General features: G+C 41.2%; 1 protein-coding gene across 1 annotated transcript in view; it reads right to left on the reverse strand.

Moving 5' to 3' along the window:
* Positions 1 to 220: 220 nt before the first annotated feature.
* The window catches only part of CNGA3 (cyclic nucleotide gated channel subunit alpha 3), a 55,368-nt gene continuing 35,691 nt past the window's right edge, over positions 221 to 19,897 (reverse strand). Inside the window, exons 5-7 of the mRNA XM_054016530.1 lie at positions 10,858 to 10,965; positions 8,521 to 8,627; positions 221 to 2,114 (exon numbers count right to left, since the gene is read on the reverse strand). Of these exons, the coding sequence (XP_053872505.1) occupies positions 703 to 2,114; positions 8,521 to 8,627; positions 10,858 to 10,965 (1,627 nt within the window). The 3' untranslated portion in view covers positions 221 to 702. The remainder of the gene's footprint in view (positions 2,115 to 8,520; positions 8,628 to 10,857; positions 10,966 to 19,897) is intronic.

The following is a 19,897-nucleotide window of genomic DNA, read 5'->3' on the forward strand; positions in this document are numbered from 1 at the left end:
AACCATAGTAGAACTGCACGGAGAGCAAATTAAGCACCATTGGTTGCTCTATAAGGACTTTCCAATGACCACAGCACAGCACTGTAGAAAGGTGTCATTTTGAGATCTGTGGCATTCAAGTACCTGGGTATTTCATATCACATAACAGATTATATAGCCAAGACAGGCCTTTCCTATAGGTTCCTTAACATTGCTGTGAAATAATATGGATTTTGGGTAGTCTGGATTCACGACATGTATTTAGTAGACTACTAGGCTACCAAGGTACAGGGTGTGGACATAGCATAGTTAATTACTAATACAGATCTGTCTCCTCTTTCTGGAAGAGTCCATTACATTACACATGATTCCTTCATGGAGCATGGAAAGAGATAAACAACAATTAAATGTGTCAAGATCTATACATACCACATTAAAGATAATCTGAGCATGACTCATAAGAAACATGTCATCAGTACAAAAAAGACCCAAATGACAATCCAAAGTCTCCTCCTAAAAACAAGATAAAAATAACAATTCCCTATTTACAAGAAAATATTGCTTTAGTTAAAAACTCTAAAAATCATTCTCTTGGAGTCCATATAAAAATAATCGTGTGTGTGTGAGTGTTTTCACATATATAATATGTTTATATATATATATATATTTATGACTTTACATGCTGAAATATTCTAGATTGAATGAGGAAATATAAATGAACTATTAATTCTTTTTCTCCACTTCCTCAGTTTTTACAGACTCTTCCCCTCCATCAGATAAGAAGCCACTTCCATATTTCTTCATTTTGTTTTCCACTTTGGTGAGTCTCTGCTTTACTTTGAGTTGGGTTGAGTTGTATTCCGCCATGAGCCTAGCAAACCTAGTCTGTAGATTGTCCAGAGTGCTTTCAAGTCTTTCCACTTTTTCTTCCAAGTCTTTAGGGTCAGCTCCTGCTTTTGCCGCCTCTTCATCTATTAAATTGTCTTTCATCAGAATTTGCCGCCCTTTCTCTTCCAATGCCTTTTTGGCATCAGGATATTCAGTGAGGGCTTCCATCAAATCATCTTTGGATAAACAGAATAGATCGGAATAACCAATGCTCCTGATGTTGGCTGTCCGTCTGTTACCAGATTTGCTACCTTTGATGTTTAAGATGCTGATTTCTCCAAAGTAGCTGCCATCGCTTAGGACAACAAACTGTGTTATGCCATCATCTGCCACCACAGCCAACTTGCCCTCCTTAATGATGTACATTTCTCTCCCAATATCCCCCTTTTTGCAGATGTAATCTCCAGGACTAAAGACTGTAGGTCTCAGCTTCAGCACCAGCTCAATAAGAAGCCCAGCTTCACAATCCTGGAAAATACGCACTTTCTTTAGCGTGTCCAGATGGACGTTGATAGCAATTTCAGCCTTAAGTTTGTCAGGCAGGTTTTTAAGAACTTCCTGCTCATCTACTGTTTTCTTGTTGGTCCAGAGGTAATCAAACCACTTAATGACCCTGGCCTCCAAATCCTTTGTCACCTTTCGGAAATGCATATACTGTTTTATGGAATCAATTTTGGCCTGGAAATCTGCCCTGGAGGCATTCATGTTGGAAATCATAGAGCCTACGTTACCGACAATGGTAGCAAAGATCAGCACACCCACCAAGAAGTCAATGACCACAAAGAGATACTCTTCATCTTTCACCGGAGGCGGAGTTTCTCCAATTGTCGTCAGTGTCAGTGTTGACCAATACAAACAGTAAATATACTTTCTGGACAGACGTCCATATTCTGGATGGGACACATTGGGATAGACCCAGGAGTCAGTTCCAAACCCAATAAGCTTTGAAATTGCAAAATATATACATGCATTCCAGTGGATGATGATAAGAATGTACAAGACAAGATTTCCAATCCGAAACATATTTGGATAGTTTGTCCTGGTTTCTGTGCGGTCAAAAAACTCAAATAGCCTGGCAAACCTCAGCAAGCGGTTAAACCGTAGTTCAGGGTAGTTCAACCCAAGCTTTAAATATGCCAGGTCTGTTGGTAAAAGAGAGAGGATATCCAACCTGAATTGTACAGTAGTGGTGTAATGTTGTCTTAGTTTCTTTTCATCTTGGACTAGTAAGCCTTGTTCAAGGAAGCCTTAAAAGAATAAAAAAATAACAGTTTTTTGTTAGAATACATTAGAAGATGGGTCACAAACCTATAATTAGTCAGAAAGAGGCTGCAGCTTATGCCTGAAGGATTCTTATTTGCTTGCAAATACTGAAGACATTATTCCATTTGAAACTTATCATAATATATATGGACATTAATGTACTTTCCATAGGTTTCTGGTATATTTCATAAAAAGATATTGTATAAGCTTTATATTTAGTAGTAGCAGTAGAATTACAATAGCACATAGAGATCTCAACCAAGACTGGGGATCCATTGTGATAAACATTCGCTATACACTAAGAGACAGCACATGCCCCAACGAGCTTACAGTATCAAGGCCCCAAACTCACAAAGACAATTATTTGGACCACTGTAACATGAAGTCCTAATGAAGTCAGTATAGCTCCATGTGGGTGTTGGTTCTATCTGTGCAGATCTCATTGCAGCATCAGGGTCCAAATAGATAAGCCACACCATGAATGGGAACATTATTACACACGCACCCCTCCCCCGACGTTAACAGAGATGAAGGGCCAGATTCTGATACTCTTCCTCATGCTGAGTAGCACTTTATTCCATGATTAGTCCCACTGAAGTCTATGGATTAAGATGCTCTTCAGTGTAAAGATAGCAAAATCAGTCTCTAAACGTATGTCTACACTACAATTAAACATCCACGGCTGGCCTATGCCAGCTGACTCGGACTTGCAGGGCTCAGGCTAAGGTGCTGTTTAATTGCAGTGTAAACATTAGGGCTTGGGCTGGAGCCCAAGTTCTGGGACCCTCACCCCTCGCAGGACCCTATAGCCCTGATCCAGCCTGGCCTTGAACATCTACACTGCAATTAAACAGCCCCATGAGGACAAGCCCCCTGAGCCTGAGTCAGCTGGCATAGGCCAGCCGTGGGTTTTTAATACCAGTGTGGACATACCCTAAGTGACCTGCTCCAGGTCACACAGCAAGTCTGTGGCAGAACTGGGAACTGCTCTCTAGAAAGTTGCAATCTAGTGCTAGCCTTAACCACAAGACCAATACTCCTCTCCCAATTTAAGTGAATAACTCGGGCTTAGTGATGCAGACAAATATGTGACACAATATGAAAAAATAATCTATATTTTAAATATATTTATAGTATTTAAATATACAATATGAACTAGCTGATCAAATTCTGCTCCTTGGATACACAAAGGCCTCCCTTATTGACTTCAGCGGGAGCTTCCCACTTGTTTTCAATACTAAATGTACAAAGTTACATCAATACTAAGGTATGGCTGTATAGTTAAAAATCACAAAAAGCCAGACAAGCATTACTTCAGACATGTTGTACATCCAGTTTGTTTTATGGTATACAACATAAACAATAAGATTTAAGCTTAACATTTAAGCAGGAAAAGCAGAAACTAGACAATACTATGTATGTGTAACATGGCTGAGCTCACATTGCTCTGGTAGCCTTAGCTTTTGTATTTTCTGACTTCTTATGTTTTTAATTGTTCTAACTGAATGTGGCCAGAATGTAGTTTCTGCATTTAATTTTCACAGTTTTGTTTGAAGAGAAGAAAGAGAAAGACATTGCCCACATTTTAATCAACCTCAGTTAGTTTTTGAAGCTCGCAATAATTCAGGTGAAGAGGCATAGTAGGGGGTTAACCCTGTTATTGTTGGGCAGTTTTCTGCATGGCTGGGTTACAGAGCAGCAGCCTGTCTCCTTTATGTTGTGATGGCTGTATCTTTGCAATAAGAAAGGATAGAAACTTAGGACCTGATCCTGCAAACACATGCTTCACTTTATTCCTGTGACTAATTCCACTGACTTCAGTGGAACTACTCACATGTGTAATTGTCTGTAGGATCAGGGCTTTAATGTTTTCAAATGAAATCTTAGAATAAGCAGCATATAGTAGAATTCAACAAATGTTCAGTGAGACCCTAACATAACAGGATAGATTTTTTTTTTAGCTATCTGTGATTTTCTTCTTGTACCGAAGATTAAGCTGGGGTGGTGTTTTTTCTTTTGGGGAGATGACTCTTTTTTGTTTGTGTTTCAGTGAGACATTTACAATCTCTCAAAAAATTATGAGTGAAAAAAAGAGCCAGTCATGGAAACTATTGGGTTGACATTTGGTCCATTAAAGTATTTGTGAGATAGTCTTGATGTTGGTAAAATAATAAGCTTTATGTAACTTTTTAAATGAAATCTTAATTAAAAGCAATTAATTAATGCTCTAACCAGTCAGGGAAGAAGGTTTATTTATTTCCTAGATAGAGCACTGGTCTGGGATTCAGGAGACCTGGGTTTTATTCCTAGCTCTGCCACTGACCTGCTGGGTGACCTCAGGTAGGTCACTTTGTCTTTCATTGCCTCAGTTTCCCATCTGTAAAATGGAGATAAATGATACTGACCTTTGTAAGGTTCTTTGAGATCTACTGATGAAAAGCATTATATAAGAGCTAAGTATTATTATTACTCTCTGAACAACCAGTGCCAACTAGACTATTACAATGATTCATCGAGCATTTTCTACCAAAAATAAACACTTACTCATAGATTCATAGAATCTAAGGCCAAAAGGGACCATTGTGATCATTTAATCTGACCCCTTGTCTAACACAGGCCATAGAACTTCCTCACAATAATTCCCACAGCAGATCTTTTAGAAAAATAGCCAACGGTGATTTAAAAATAGTCAGTGATGGAGAATCCACCATGACACTTGGTAAATTTTTCCAATGATTAATTACTCTTACTGTTAAAAATTTACACCTTATTTCCAGTCTGAATTTGACTATCTCCAATATTCAGCCATTGGATTGTGTTATACCTTTCTCTGCTTGACTGAACAGCCCATTATTAAATATTTGGTCCCCAAGTAGATACTTATTGACTATAATCAAATTGCCCCTTAACCATCTCTTTGTTAAGCTAAATAGACTGAGCTAAAGTATATCACTATAAGGAGCCTTCCTAATCCTTCAGTCATCCTCATGGCTCTCCTCTGAACCTTCTCAAATTTACTAACATCCTTCTTCAACTGTGAGCACCAGAACTGGACACAGTATTCCAGCAGCAGTCACACCAAAAGAGCCTGAGCTGTCAGCCGAAGATCTGCAGACGGGGGCTGAAATCCCAGATTCCAAAAGGAAATAAAATTTTCAGAGCTGACTTTTTCTCTCTAGGGAGATACTTCACTATTCAGAATCATTTTGGTCCTGCGAGATGGCCACCAGAATTTCTAATATGCATCTTGATTTTGTGGAAAAAAATAGTTTTTAAAAATAAAAAATATGAATACATGATTTAAGGCGCCCACTAAAGAACATCCCATTACAATTGTTTAACACGGGTTTTTAATATTGTGTCTTTCATTATTTGGTTTTGTCCACACAATTCATTTACAGAATGGTGATATTGACATGGTGTGTAAGGGCCTGCTTTAAAGCTGATGGAAGTCAATGAAAAGAATGAGTTTTGGATGGGGCCCTAATAGAATCGACCCTATCATGGGACTTCTGGGTGTGCAAATGTGATTGAGATGTGGGTTTAAACACAGTTATTATATCCCCCTACCTCCAAATACCCAACCAGTCAATCAGAAGTCAGGCCCAGATCATCAAAGGTATGTAGGTGCCTAACTCCCAAACAATAGGAGGTAGGTGCCTAAATACCTTTGGTGATCTGGGCCTCAGTGTTTAGACACAATCAGTGGCCAGGCTATAAGGTACCTTAAGTTAATTCTCTTACTTTATTCATTTTCTTCATGCAAAACCTGTATTTTGCTGCTACTAATAAATATCTGGCAAGACTGAACCCTTGTAATATTCGCCTTTATTGGCTTCTTGCTCTTGATTCATCTTTTGATCAGATCATTGATATATACACATGCTGATTTTAATTTATACCAAAGATTACAGCAAAAGTTACATTTTAAGAAATATGAGAAAATGTAAGTTTTGGGCCAGTAACCAACTTTAAAATCAGTGCGGTTGTGTACTGGGAAATGGGAGAACCTGAAAAGCCAACTCTACTCTTACAATGATAGGATTCCTGAGCAGTACGGCTGCAGTGCTATTTGTCACTTCTGAAAGACCGAGATGGCAACAGTGTTCCAAGAGGAACTACATACAATCATAACCTATAAACAGGGCCGGCTCCAGCATTTCTGCCGCCCCAAGCAAAAAAAAAAGCCGCGATCACAATCGCGACTGGCGGCGGCAATTGGGGGAAAAAAAAAAGCCGCGATCGGCGGCAGCAGTTCGGCAGCAGGTCCTTCGCTCCTAGAGGGAGTGAGGGACCTGCCGCCCCTGAATTATCGCACATGCCGCCCCTCTCCCTTGGCCGCCCCAAGCACCTGCTTGTTAAGCTGGTGCCTGGAGCCGGCCCTGCCTATGAAACACAGTTGAGTAATGCTTACTGAAGATGCAAGGAGAATACACATCCAGATGATTCTCTACTAGCCCCTGCAGGGGGAAAATTCCACTGATAGTACAGCAACACCTTTTCTGTATAGCAGCTTTTGGAAGTTTTTTAGAAATGTACAAATGAAGAAATCTTCACAGCAAAGAGGATTACTTGCGAGGATCAGGATCCCTCTTCTACTGCATTGCACAATTGGCTACATGCATTATGAATGATCAGATACCGGGTGCAGTGGGAGACAGGAGTACGTGGGCCAGTGATCTGATCAGAACTGACAGTCCTATACACCTAATAAAAGTATTGCTTGAGTCCCCTTGCAGTAAATTAGTGGTGCACACAACAACATTTTCATATAAGGGTAACTCCTGTCTGTTAGGAATCTGCCACTACAGGGATCTGTAAAGCAGCAGCTGTAGTATTTGAGCTAAAAGGTTGTTATTGTTAGTACTATTTATATTCCAAACACGGGGACTGGGTTGAGGGATGGGGAGTCTGTCTATCCATTCTAATCACCACAAAGTAACATATTAAGTCTGAGTAGGTCAGTTTCAATCTGCTGGAAGTCAAAGTTATTTTAATAATATGTATCTCTTATATAGTACTGTCAAAGAACTGTATAGATGTTGACTGACTAATACTCCCAACACCCATGTGAGGTAAGTGGTTAAGCATTATTTCCCTTATCTCACAGACGGTTGAAATAAGGCAGAGAGATGAATGACTTGCCCAAGGCCACACAGCAAGTCAGTGGCAGAACCAGGATTAGAATTCAGTACGTCCTGGCTTCTAGTCTCACATTGATTCCTTCAGACCACCCTATTGTCCTCTCATTTTCAGCTGTACTTTGAATAAACCACTCCAGTGCTCTCTAAAGTAAGTTCCTCCTTCCATGGCCCTGTGCTCCTAGAATGGCCTTTTTGAATTACATCACTTAAAAGAACACTTCCACATTCCACCACTTCACAGAAACCACTGCAGATGCCTGCATTGAAGTGACTAAATGACTCACAATAGCATTTCTGCAACCCCAACCCAGGACTGTTGAGTCAGCATTTTAGCAGTGCTTTGACAGATTTACAATCCTAATCAGAATAGTCCCATGCAAAGTCTAGGACTGCATTTGTATCCCTTGTGCAGTACCAACGAACTCCCATCTTCTTCTCGATTGTTAGAAATCCCCCTTGTAGTACACTGCAGAAGGAATCTTTTTGGGTATGGTTGGCCTCATGTGGAAATAAGGTGAAACCAAATGAATCTAAGTCTTAAGGCCTCAGATATCTATCTGAGATATACTGATTTGTTAAACAAGTTACTTGCTAAATTTAAATGATAAGGAGGCTGAGTTTACTTTCTGCTGTGAATTGTTTAAATGCCTCCCAAGGCAATAGCAGATTTTACCTCCCTCCTGCAACTGTGGTCACCATTGTACTGATATCATTTGCTTGGTTGCACACAACATAGTATTAAAGTTCTGGTTCAAATCCACTGCAAGAGAAAAGTTCTTAGCAGAGGCTGTCACAGCACTCTTGCAGGCAAACTGGCTCCGTCGCCTCATGGAATACTTTTTTTTTACACAGAGAATAAACAGCCTGTAGAATTCATTGCCACAAACGATCATTAATGCCAAGACATTAGCAGGATTAAAAAACAGTACTCAACATTTATATGGATTAAAAAAAATCCGCCATCATAGTATATAGGGTTGTTTTGTTTTTGTTTTTAAATTTGGAAGGGATATAAGACAGGGAATATACCAATCTCTAATTGAGGGGCGTTAGGAAAAGCTTTCTCTAAACACAGGTTATTCCATAATTTCCCACCTCAGAGTTTCCTGTGTTTTCTTCAGAAGTGTCTAGTTTTAGATGCTGTTGGAGACAGGATACTGAACTATATGAGCCACCGGCATACTGATCCAGTAGGGCATAACCCATGTTATGTCTGAAAACAATGTAAAATCCTAAGAGGACTCACCTGTCCTGAATCTGACGAATGTGTCCAGTATGTAGATAATATCTGAGCTATAGTCCAAGACCACCCATAATATAATATGTTTAGTTTGTAGCTCATCAAAACAGGCTCTAAAAAAACCACAAAGACACGGAAGATTTCATTCCTCTGGTATAAGCAGGTGCAGAGAGTACTATATGTGTATTCTAAAAGCATTTTAGCAACTGTTGCTGGCACTGCACAGGCTGTGGGCATCATGTCTGCACTGGAGTATTTGCTGTGAATTTAAATGTAATGACTTAACATAATGAGATATTTCTGAAACCAAAGGTCTTACATAGCAGGGGCAAATTTCACATATAGACACACATCCCACACACGTTACTTTGCGTCAGTTCTCTCAGCTCAGATCCTCAAGATCTCACATCACAGCATCAGAGCTACAAGCAGAGGAGGACTGTACAGAATTCATTCAGATCCCATCAAGTTAATTCCTGGATCAACTGGAAGAAGGTTTGTTCCTGCGTGACACAGGGCACACCATCTCCCATGCCTCCCAGAGGCTAAGTGATCTGCCTCCATAGCACGCCCACATGACTCTGATACACTGAGTCCGATTGTCCATTTCACGTACTCCAGTAATATCTTCCTGCCATTGGAGGAAAAGCCATGTCAAAATTCCTCATACTAATTTTAAATGACTCTTCTTTGCCTACTCCCCGATCTTGCTTGCCATCCACCAGCCTATCTATCCCTGTATTGACCACCACAAGTTTCTCCATAAATGGTAACAGTGCCTAGAGAAATACATTGGCCTAGTTTCAGTTTGTACTGTAGCCACTAGATGGCACACAGATGCCATTACAGGCACAGATTTGGGAATGCTTGCTGCCAGTCAAAGACTTTTTAGGCAGACAGACAGAATAGTTCAATAAAGGATAATACTTTTCCACCTTGTCTCTTTAATATCCTGGGACTGGCACAGCTACAACTACACTGCATAATGAAGAAACAGCTTTTAACAAGAGTGCTATGTTTTTTGTACAAAATGAAAGAGAAAGAAATAAAATGCGTGATGGTGTGGTGTGATATTAAGGTTTTAACAGCACGAGTTTAGCAGTAAGTTCTGCAGGTAATTCAAAATGAATGCTGAGAAAATCTTGATAGTGCTCCACCCAGTGTGTGTGGAGGGGCACATTTTTTACCGAAAAACTATTTTAAAAAAACATCTTAAATGTTATTGCTAATATGTTCAGCTCCCTCTGCCTGGAACAATAGGCTTCATTAGGATCATGAGTCCAAATATACAGACTTGGAGGGAGAAGAACACTCTTCAAAATCACCTAAAATAGCGTTTTTATACAGAATATCAGGATTTTAAGGCCCAGGGAATTTGGGGCCTTTTAGGCTAAAGGCATAGAAAGAATTTCCATCTTTCTGGAATTTCCTCTCATCAACAGTAGAAAGCTCCTGTTTATGTCCATGATTGGTGGCAAAATTCTCCTAGCATAATCCTATCACTGATGCAATATTCACTTGTCCTACACCTCGAGAGCTGGGGTAGAACTTTTATCTGGCTTGTTGGGCTACTTCTGGGAGACGGAGAGTAATGGCAGCTGTTTAATCTGTTCGGGGGAGACGGATTAGTGAGCAGAGTGTAGGGAGTCCAAAGAACATGATATATGTACGGGACTCTTAATTTTATCTCACAGATATCATTTCCACGTATGTGGTGTGCATATGTAGGTGTGTATGTATATTATATACACGCACTTTAGAAGAACAGAAACCAGAATAAAGGATTTGGAACAGGTGTCTGACACATAATCCTAAACCAGGGATCGGCAACCTTTGGCACGTAGCTCGCCAGGGTAAGCACTGTGGCGGGCCGGGCAGGTTTGTTTACCTGCTGCGTCCGCAGGTTCAGCCGATCGTGGCTCACACTGGCCATGGTTCACCGTCCCAGGCCAATAGGGGCGGCGGGAAGCAGCGCAGGCCGAGGGATGTGCTGGGGCCACTTCCGCAGCCCCCATTGGCCTGGAGCAGCAAACCGCAGCCAGTGGGAGCTGCGATCTGCCGAACCTGTGGACACGGCAGGTAAACAAATCGGCCTGGTCCGCCAGGGGGCTTACCCTGGTGGGCCGCGTGCCAAAGGTTGCTGATCCCTGTCCTAAACCTTAAAAAAAAAAAGGCATATCCTCAAGAAAACTAATTAGTGAATGAGCAATGCAGCAGTAGTAATGGGGAAGAAAAAGTCTGGGCACTATATTAAAATAAAAGAATCAGGTGGGCTTTTCCAGTTCCAGACAAACCAGGCACTCCTTCTGCAGCCTAAAATAAACATTAAATATAAATCCATACCTGCACACTAGCATACACCAGTTATAGAATACTGGGGTCGCGATTATGGTCAGCCACCTATAGTACAGGTTGCTTGAAGGATCAATCACAAAGATCTCCTTTTTCTTCCTGAAAAGTAAAACATGCAGAGGTACACTGGGAGAAATTATTTCCAAAAGGAGGTCATGTTTTTGATCTCCAAGGCTGAACATCCTTCTAGTAGATTGTAATGGTTGCAGCTCAGTTAATGACAAAGACATAGCACCAAAGGGTGTGCCATCCCTGCCGACATCCCAGATATTACTCAGTACAGCAGCTGAAGCTTTTCTCATTTGACTCAGTCTATTCCTACATGCCCAAAATCCATGAAAATCAAAAGGAACTAGAAAAATTTACATAGATGTCAAAATAACATTGAAACATGTGCTATCATTAAAAACCCCAATTCCGAACATTCATGGTATAGGCACCCTTCTTTTAAAACCGAAAACAAACCTATTTACCTTTCCCACCAGCCAAGAATTTTTACCAATTTCTTCTAAAAACCACAACAAAATTGTGATAACCCTGTTCCTGGAGTCAAAGAGGTCATTGCCTACTTTGCACTCTCAAAAGAATAACCCTTTCTCATGTAAGTCAATCCCATTCTTTTCTCTTCTGGTTTGTTTCAATGAACCTTAGACTTGTGTGAAAGGACAAACCCCACTGCACACTGTGGGAGGTTGACAGAGCTTCCTCTAGAACAAAGCTTTGGTTAAGAGAGAAGAATCTATGTCCTGGGATCAGAAAGAATCCATCCAGAAGTGGCATTCTTAACTAGGGATACTACAGCAATACGGTACCTACAGCACACTCTACCCACATCTGTGATGTATTCATTATAACACACCCCTCAGAAACAGCGTTCATTCTGCACATATAACACTCATTCTCTTTCCATCTTTTCTTCTTTACATGGCATTGAACTAAAGCCAACCCTAATCAATGGGAACGGAGTTTATAAATTGCTAATTAGGGAACAATTGTCTATTTACATAACACTAAGGGCCAAATGCACTGCTTGATGTAAGAAATCACAACCACATTGAAGTCAATAGAGTTGCTCCTGCTCACAGTAGGGTAAATAATGGAAAATATAACAGAAGATGTTGAATTGGTCAGTATTTGTATAAGTATATTTTTTTGTTCTGTGCCCCACCTTGACTCTACAGATATTCTGAACCATGACCAAGCCTGTACAGACTTGCAAAGGAGACTGCTGTTAACTAATAGGGCCTGATAGAGAAGGCAATTTCTTGCCTTCTCAGGTGATCAGAGATCATTTGAATTCCCTTTACTGCTCAGTCTGAAGCAGGGGTGCCAGAACAGGTGGGGGGGGGACAGAGGGCCATGGCCCCATCACTTTATCGGCTCTAAGGACGAGCGACGGGGTGAAGAGGAGCAAGCAGGGGGTGGGGTGTTGGGGGAAGAGGCAGGGTGGGGGCATGGCCTTGGGGAGAAGAGGTGGCATGAGGGCGGGGGCTTGGGCAAAAGGGGTGGTATGGGGGCGGGGCCATGGTTCGGGAGTCAGTGGCCCCCTCCCCCTTTTAGGGAGCTTCCGCTACTCCTGGTCTGAAGTTAGTGCAACAAATCATTGGGAAGGTGCCAAGGACAGACCTGTATGCTTGGGAAGATGCTGCAGGTTCCTTGAGCAGTTGCAGTTTCAAATTTGAAAATGTATTATAGCTTTGACACGAGAACACCCCTGCAGCTTGGGAAAATGCTGACTGTAGCAGGAGCCTTGCTCTGAAGACTTAACTACTCCATGAAAGGCTCTATGGTGCAGGAGGTGTGTTACAACCATACATTCACTAGTAATACTTACTCCTCTTTTTTTTTATCATCTTTTTTGTCGTCTTTTTTCTCCTCTTTCTTTTCCTCCTTTTTTTCTTCTTTTTTCTCCTCCTTTGTCTCTTTCTTTTCTTTATTCTTGCTGTGTAACATAGTGTAACATTTAGCAATGTTCCCAATTTACCAGGCTAGGCTAAGCGAGGCTAGAGGATGGAAGTTGATGTGGGATAAAGGAGGCTATAGAGCTGGGTTTTGCTCCTACAGAAGAGGAGAGGGCAGGGCTTCTCAAGTAGGCGATCCACCCATTTGGTATAAATGGGACCTGTATTACATGATCTATGCTCCAGAATTAACAGTAGCATGGTACTAAATCATGTTGGCTGATTTTGTGAGAGATTAACCCATGCTTTATCAGGCAAGTAAATACAACAGTGTTTGCTTTGTTTATAGTGAAATGTTTCCTATTTGCTTGACTCTTTAAAATTCAGGCAATCAAAAACATCTATTTCATGGCATTAGAACGTGAAATGCTTTGACAGTCTCAAGATTTGCTTGGTCCTTTGACATACTCTAACCCCAACAGCAGCAACTGCCTGTTTAAAGCTGTGGTAGTGATTAAGTAAAAAGGGTCGGATCCTCCTCTCACACTTGTTTTGCTCCTGGCTAACTCCATTAAAGTTACCCCTGACTTACCCCAGTGCAAGAGGAGAACCATAGCCAATGTTTGAACAAAGCCAACCAAAATGTGGAAACAAGCTTTTGCTGTCTATTCAGCACAGCAGTATTATTCAAAATCTGAGCAAGAAAGGTGACATTCTGACCCTCTAGAAGTCAATAGGAACTTTGTCATTGACTTCAATGGGCCAGATTTTCACCTCACATTTATTAATTGTTCCGGAGACAATAAATGTAAATAAACCAATGGCATTTTACTACTGCTCTCTCTTCACATTGTTATTTCCTGACATTCAACAGCATAAGAGGTAGACTGAAGCTGCAAGGTTCTGGTCCAGATACAAACTCTTCTAGAGTTCATATCTGGGGTTCTGCTTCAGCCCAGTATAGAGGAAGCAGTCCTCTATTTGATTTGAACTTCCCCAAAGTTTGGGGTTGCTCAAATCCAGTTGTGGTGGTATGTCTCCAATTACCATATAGAAAAAGAAATCTTTTTCAGATTGGATGGAAATTATTTGCTAGAATTTTGCCACTACTTGATCGATCTTTAACTTTTGGGCCAAATTCTTTTTGTGTAAATGGTGAAACTTCATTGAAGTTAATGGAACTGTATCAATTTATACCAACAAAGAATTTGCCCCCAAAATTTCCACATACAATGTTTGTATTTAAGATTTTTGTTCCCGAAGTAGACAGTGCTTCAGTCCCCATGCTTCAGTTAGGAAAGCATCAATATCCCTGACAATTTAATGTAAATGGGCCACTTGCAAGTCTAAACTCTACGTACAAGCTGTGGCTTGGTGGTAGACAAGGCATTTTCCTCCCAGGGTGGCTGTTTGTTCCACTCTGATCTGCACACACTAGGGCTAGTCTACATTGGCAGCACTGCTGCAGCAGCGCTTTTACGTGGCTTGTGTGGTCACATCAGAGCACTGGGAGTGAGCTCTCCCAGCGCTCTAAAAAGACCACCTCCACGAGGGGCATAGCTACCACCGCTGGAAGCATGGCTCCCAGACACCCCCGCCCCCACCAAAACTTGCTGCGCTCGGGGGGGGGGGGGGGTGTCACACCCCTGAGCGAGAAAGTTGCAGTGCTGTAAATTGCCAGTGTAGACAAACCCGAGGTCTGATTCTGCTCTCACATCAGTGTAAATCAGGAGTAAATTTATTCAAGTGAACTGAGTCACTCCAGTGTGAAGCTAGAGTATACAAGAGCAGAATCACCTACCAGAGAGGCATGTAGAAAAATCCTATTGCCAATGGGCACAGCAGGGAAAAATGCCATGAGCTCACATCACGTATGTTCACCACATGTTCTTGCACATGCCTCTCACAGGAGAGAAAGCTTATGTTGCGGTTTGTAGAGTTACCTAAGAACATGCCAATTTTAACGAGAGTACAGTATTTTAAGGGACAGGAGGACAGTGTGAAAATATATTCACTAATTTTAAGATAAGTGCAATTGGCTTGGAAATATCCCTTACCCAAGGGTAATAAACATGAGCCCTGATACTGCTACCACCACACTCCCATTGTGATGCAGTAGGGCATGGTTATTTGAAAGACCCCTGCCTTAGTTTGCTGGGAGGATTCAAAATCCTAAAACCATCCCTGTTTGCATTCTCCAAGAGGTTATTTAAATGTTCACCAAACCAGGCTTGAGCACAGTCAACACATACAGTGAAACTTCGCTGATGCCCATGAAAATCCAGGGAGCACAACTGTAGGGCAAATCTAGTCTTTGTGTTGATTGTCTGATTAATTGAAAGAGTTCCTAAAGTCCTACCTACACATAAGGTCAATCAAATAAGTTTTTGCACATCAACCCACCTTAGCAGGGCTAGCACAACAGCAGAGGGTGCTATTCACAAGTTCATTTTCTTTACCATTAGCCTTCTGATCTTGTGTGATTGCATTTTAAATTCAAATATTGCCATTCCCACAAAGCTCTATGCCATTCAGAAACACTCTTGGGTATCACATTATCCATTCTGACAGCAAACTACTATGCTTTTGTGTATGACATGAACCCCATTCATAACCACTATTCGTATCAATGCACTGGTTCACAATACTCAAAGTGTTTGGCTCCCAAGGGTGGTTGTAGCACTAGGGCATAATGCTTCTTTTAAAAAGAGCTGTGCTGCTGCACATTTATAAGCCTGATTACACAAGGAAGATTCATTTGACATGGCTAAGCAATCAAAATGTATCAGCGCCATTGAACCATGGAAGGGGTGTTTTGATAAAAATCAGTAGTTAACCCACTCATCAGTAGATGGCTGTTTTTATTGTGTTTGGGGATGGAATTTCCCCTGACCCTCTGCATTTACTACAGGTATTCACTGGGGGCTGGATTCACTCGCCTCTTTGTTCATACACTGCTCCATCCATCTCCCTGATCTAAAACACAGTAGCTATTGGTACGGCAACGTTAGTACAATGCAAAAGCACTCTAAAGACTCGTCACTGGAGTCAAAGGAAAGGACAGGCCCCTCCTTTCCTCTACCCTGAGAGCAAGCACAGCCCCTGCATGACATCTGCAGACTTGAAGGCCTCGTCTCCACTGCCCCAAGAGTGGGCACTCTGCTGCCCCTTGACAAACATGGAGCTTTACCAAAACTGCAATTTATTTCCTCTGAAGTATTATTGAGTAAGCAGCATTCAAGTAATTGTTTGAAAGGATAGTCATGTCTATTCCCTTTGACTAAAGGAAATGGAAAAGTCTTTTGTCCAGTTTCTCCTGAGAATGGGGGAGGAGATGTCCCTGTAGGCTGGGAAAGACTTGCCTGCCTATACCATTATAATCAGATTAGTATAGTATTTAATAAAATGTAGTACTTACATAATGTTTTTCACCTTTAAACTGCTCTACATACCAACTAACTATGCCTCACAACACCCCTGTAAGCTAAGTAAGTATTGTCTCCATTTGGGGAAACTGTAGCACCAATAGTTGAGTGACAGGCGCAAGGTCACAGCATGAGTCACGGCCAGAAATGGGATTAGAATTCAGTATTTATGTCTCTCAGTCCTGTGTCCTGACCATTAAACCAGGCTTTGCACTTTTAGTTCTACTATTACTGTTCTACAGTAATAGCCCCAAATCCTGAGTATTGGGTCACTGTTGTAGCACACGACACTTATTTTTAAATCAAGCACATGGAAACAAAAACAACAACAAAAATCACTTAAAGAGAAGTAAGAATTTCTCCCAAGTGAAAGTATGGGGTTTTGAAATGGAAAGAAGTTTTCAGAGAATTTATCATTTTAAATTCACAGTGAATTGCTCAACAATTAATTGTTTGGGGGAATAGGAGCAATTTCCTATGTTTCCAATATGGCCTAAAATGATCAAAAGAATTTCCTTTTGGTCCTGGGGATTTTTTATTTTTGTTTTTACCCGGGTGGGAAATTAAAAACTAGACTAGCATCATGGCAGGAACAAAGGTGCTGCTGGCTGCTGTGCCATTCCCAGAGCTAGAGGGCAAGAGCCATTATCCACAGTAGTATGGAGTGATTTCAGATTACACATTTTCTAGAGCTCTTCCTTTGAAGGAATCTCAGAAATCTAAAATGTTATTATTCCCTATCACTTCCACAGATCACAAGGCCAGAAGAAAATGTTATGATCATTTCTGTAAGACCTTCCGTATGACACAGGCCATATAATTTCACCAAGCAATTCCTGCACTTACCCAACAACTTTTGGTTTAGCTAAAGCTGGGGTTCTCAAACTGGGGGTTGGGACCCCTCAGGGGATCGCGAGGTTTTACATGGGGGGGGGGTCGCGAGCTGTCAGACTCCACACCAAAGCCCACTTTGCCCCCAGCATTTATAATGGTGTTAAATATATAAAAAGGTGTTTTTAATGTATAAGGGGGGGTCGCACTCAGAGGCTTGCTGTGTGAAAGGGGTCACCAGTACAAAAGTCTGAGAACCCCTGAGCTAAAGCATATCTTTTAGAAAGACATCCAATCCTGATTTACACAGAGTGCATCCAGAACTTCCGCGTAACCTGCTCAATATCAACTTTTAACCACAGATGACAACCTGAAGGTATTTGAACATTTGATTTGGACGCAAAGCCCTGTGTGTCAATAAAAAAGAGAACACTGTTAAAAAAGAATATAGAGCTCTCTCAGTCATAAGTTTAAATGTTAACAAACCCATTAGCAAAGCTGCAAAATCAGCCAGCCTGAATTTGAGGAGGTGGGAGCTAAGGAGCTGTTTACTCAGACTGGGTGGTGGAAAAGAAGAGAAGCTGCCCTTCAGGTTAGGACACTAACTTCTCCTGGAAACATAGGGATATTTCCATGACCTACAAAACTAGATCTTTCTCTACAATAAAGCCACATATCAGGAAGGTGCTTGGAAAAAGATAAGCAGGAGTCTATAGCTACAATTGTCACTAACATGTTTTCAACAGGGAAGAGGATAAGGAGCTGGTACATCACAGGCAGGTAGGTGCTATAAAGCAAGCAGTGATGTACTTACTCTTCATTGGTGTTGTTGCTGTTGTTGACATTAAATCTGGCCAGGGACCAGTGACTGTAGCAAGTTAAACAGAACACAGTAAAGGAACAATATGAAAGCCTTGGACATTTTGTGCATGCTTACCAACATGATAGACCGAACTGCTGGTCCTACACATACTCTAAAAAGATTAAGAGGGTCAACTTTGACCGCCGCTGTAAGCCCCTTTGCATAACTATTCAGAGCACCAATTGCCCTTGATCATGTACAGAACATACACGTTTGTGACCATGTCAGATGTCTCAAGCACTTTAGCCTGCTCTCAGGCGTATTAATGCTTGACAGCATGAATCTTGCTATTTATAGCAGCGTTCCCATTTGGCTGCTCTTATAAGTGTTTCTCAAGCCTTTCAAGTCTTCTTCACAGAAGCAGTGCCAAGAATCCTGGACAGATAGCAGAAATGCCTGCTGTTGCTGCAAAATTAACTCTCCATAATGGCACAACAATTTGGAGCTGCTGTCACATGGCAACAGCATCGTAATCTGAGATGGGGAGACTGGGTATCTCAGAATTTGGTTATCTAAAGAAATAACATTGTTGGCACATGACCTGTTTTGTCCACTCTATTGGCTTTGAACCAGAAACACTAATGGGCTCCTAATGCAGAAATCAGAAAATCTCTCGGCTGTTGACTTGAGTGACTAGAAGATAGTAGCATGACTAATCAGACAAAATACATTAGACATGCAAAGAAATACATGGTTTCCAAGCTTGAATTATTAAGAAGCAGTTTCAGTAAAGATGGAACTGTATCAATCTGCTGCAAATCTGTGTGATGTTCACTAAAATATGAATTATCAGCTGCAAATTCAAACCAAATCCTTACCCAGCTCAGACTCTGCCACAAACTATGTGAGCCTGAGCTTCAAAGTAAGAGCCTGCCAAAAAGTTACAAGTTACAGCAAAAACCCATCACTGTGTTTTAACAAACTGCAACATTTTTTTTTAGCCAGCTGTGTGGGGTTAATTTAAGCCACTAAGGCCTGGTCTACACTACAGAGTTAAGTCAATGCAAGGCAGCTTACATTGACCAATATAAGTTTCTACACTAAAATTTCGTTCCTGCCGATGTAACTGCCCCACTACACCGACTTAATAACTCCACCCCCACAAGAGGCATAGTCAATGTTGATGTAGTTAGGTCAATGCAGTGTCAGTGTAGACCAGTGGTTCTCAACTAGGGGTACACATACTCTGGGAGTACACAGAGGTCTTCCAAGGGGTACATCAACTCATCTAGATATTTGCCTAATTTTACAACAGGCGACATAAAAAGCACTAGCAAAGTCAGTAGAAACTAAAATTTCATACAGACAATGACTTGTTTATACTGCTCTACCTACTATACACTGAAATGTAGGTACAATATTTATATTCCAATTGATTTATTTTATAATTATAAGGTAAAAATGAGAAAGTAAGCAATTATTCAGTAATAGTGTGCTGTGACATTTTTATATCTGATTTCATCAGCAAGTAGTTTTTAAGTGAGGTGAAACTTGGGGGTACGCAAGACAAATCAGACTCCTGAAAGGGGTATAGGAGTCTGAAAAGGTTGAGAGCCACGGTTGTAGATGCTGTATTGGTTACATCGACTGGTACTGGCTTTCAGAAGCCATCCCACAATGCCCCACTCTGACAGTACAATTGGTGCAAGTGCTCCTGGTGAGGACGCACACCACCGACGCAAGGAGTAAAGTGTAGATGCACACAACCGATGTAATTACTGCAGTGACTGTATGCTGACATTAGTTAGGTCGCCTTAATTTTGTAGTGTAGACATGCACTAAGTCATGTATTATGTTCATTTGCAAAATAGAAAGCCTGGAAACACATGAAGGGCTCGCTTGAAGGCATTAGTTCATTTATTTAAAAAAAGATTTTAGACAAGACTAAACCTGCTTGTGGCACTGATGAGTGAACATCTTCTAATGGCTCAACTCAGCCAAAAAAAATTCTGATTTCTGGACCAGAAGCCTATCAGTGATTTGATGGAGGATATTTGAGTGGGTATGATTAA

The sequence above is a fragment of the Malaclemys terrapin genome, chromosome 1 (genome assembly GCF_027887155.1).
Source record: "Malaclemys terrapin pileata isolate rMalTer1 chromosome 1, rMalTer1.hap1, whole genome shotgun sequence".
Classification (NCBI taxonomy): Eukaryota; Metazoa; Chordata; order Testudines; family Emydidae; genus Malaclemys; species Malaclemys terrapin.